Raw genomic sequence first — 1263 nt, forward strand, 5'->3', positions numbered from 1 at the left:
CGGCGCAGCGCGCCGCGAGAGGCCCAGTGAAACCCTAAACCCTAAACCCTAAACCCTCGTGTCTTGATACCTTCTCCGCACCTTTGTGAGATCGAGGCAGGTCCTCATCTGAAGAGTCATCTTCTTCATCCGAGTCTTCCGTGTCGCTGCGCACAAACCCTAAACCCTAAACCCTAAACCCTAAACCCTAAACCCTAGGCTGCGCAAAAACTCTAAACCCTAAACCCTAAACCCTCGGTGGGAGATGAACACAATCCCAGAGGTCTACGACCAAGGTGCCCTAAACCCTAAACCCTAGCTGGAAGCAAAGCACAAACCCTAAACCCTAGCTCCTAAAAACCCTAAAGCCTCATGATGAAAAACCCTGAACCCTAGCTGTAAGCAACCCCCAAACCCTAGACCCCAGCTGCCAACAAGCCCCAAACCCTAAACCCTAAACCCTAAACCCTCGCGGACAATTCCTCCTCGTTGGTGTCATAGTCTTCAAAGTCGGAGTCGTCATCGACTTGGCCCAAAAACCAGTCCACGGCGCGGGGGATGATCTTGTCCTGCGCAAACCCTAAAAAAGGGTTTAGGGTTTTGGCAAAGGCTTCGTCTAGGCCCGCCGCAAAGCAACAGGGGACTAACACGACGGGCCCTCGAGGACCCGTCAGCCCTCCCAATTAGGGTTTAGGGTTTACGCATTAGGGTTTAGGAATTAGGGTTTAGGGTTTAGGAATTAGGGTTTAGGGTTTGGGCGCGCACTCGAATCCTAATCCCGATATCGTAGTCGGCCTCGACAACCAGCTGCAGCTCCTCCACCTGCGCGGAAACCCCAAACCCCAGCGCTAAACCCTAAACCCTAAACCCTAGGCCCTACGGCGTCTCCCGCCCCCCGGCCGCCCGCGAGGGTTTAGGGTTTAGGGTTTAGGGTTTGCCTCTTTCTCGTCCATGAGTTCGAGCTTGTGGTCGGGCGGGATCTCGTGGTCGACGAAAAGGTTGAAGAAGGAGTTTGTCTCCACTGTCTCCGTCACAGTTCTTGTCTCTTTTGTTTTTTTGTTTCTTTGTTTTCTAATTATTACTTTTTTTGTCACATTTCTTTCGGGGGCCCACTCTATTTTGCTGCTGCTGCTGCGCAGCAGCTCCGCCCCGCGGCCCCCGGGGCCCACCCCCATTTCGTACCCTTTCCAGAGTTCCAAGGGTTTGAAATAAGGGTTTTCCGCGAAGCTGAAGACCAGTCGGAAGCTTTCGGGGTGTTGGGGGCCCCCCGGGGGCCCCCCGGGG

At 54.4% G+C, this 1263-nt stretch overlaps 1 protein-coding gene across 1 annotated transcript; it reads right to left on the reverse strand.

Annotated features, from left to right (window-relative positions):
• Positions 1–40: 40 nt before the first annotated feature.
• Positions 41–1154, reverse strand: ETH_00040835 (Nucleosome assembly protein 19075338, putative; the record flags this gene model as incomplete). The annotated part of the gene is made up of 4 exons (XM_013379946.1): positions 41–146; positions 457–548; positions 745–801; positions 1062–1154. Coding segments are annotated over 4 exons (348 nt in total), but the record flags the coding sequence as incomplete, so codon positions are not given.
• Positions 1155–1263: the final 109 nt, after the last annotated feature.

This window comes from Eimeria tenella, genomic scaffold, assembly GCF_000499545.2.
Source record: "Eimeria tenella Houghton genomic scaffold, Eth_scaff4216, whole genome shotgun sequence".
In the NCBI taxonomy this organism is placed as follows: domain Eukaryota; phylum Apicomplexa; class Conoidasida; order Eucoccidiorida; family Eimeriidae; genus Eimeria; species Eimeria tenella.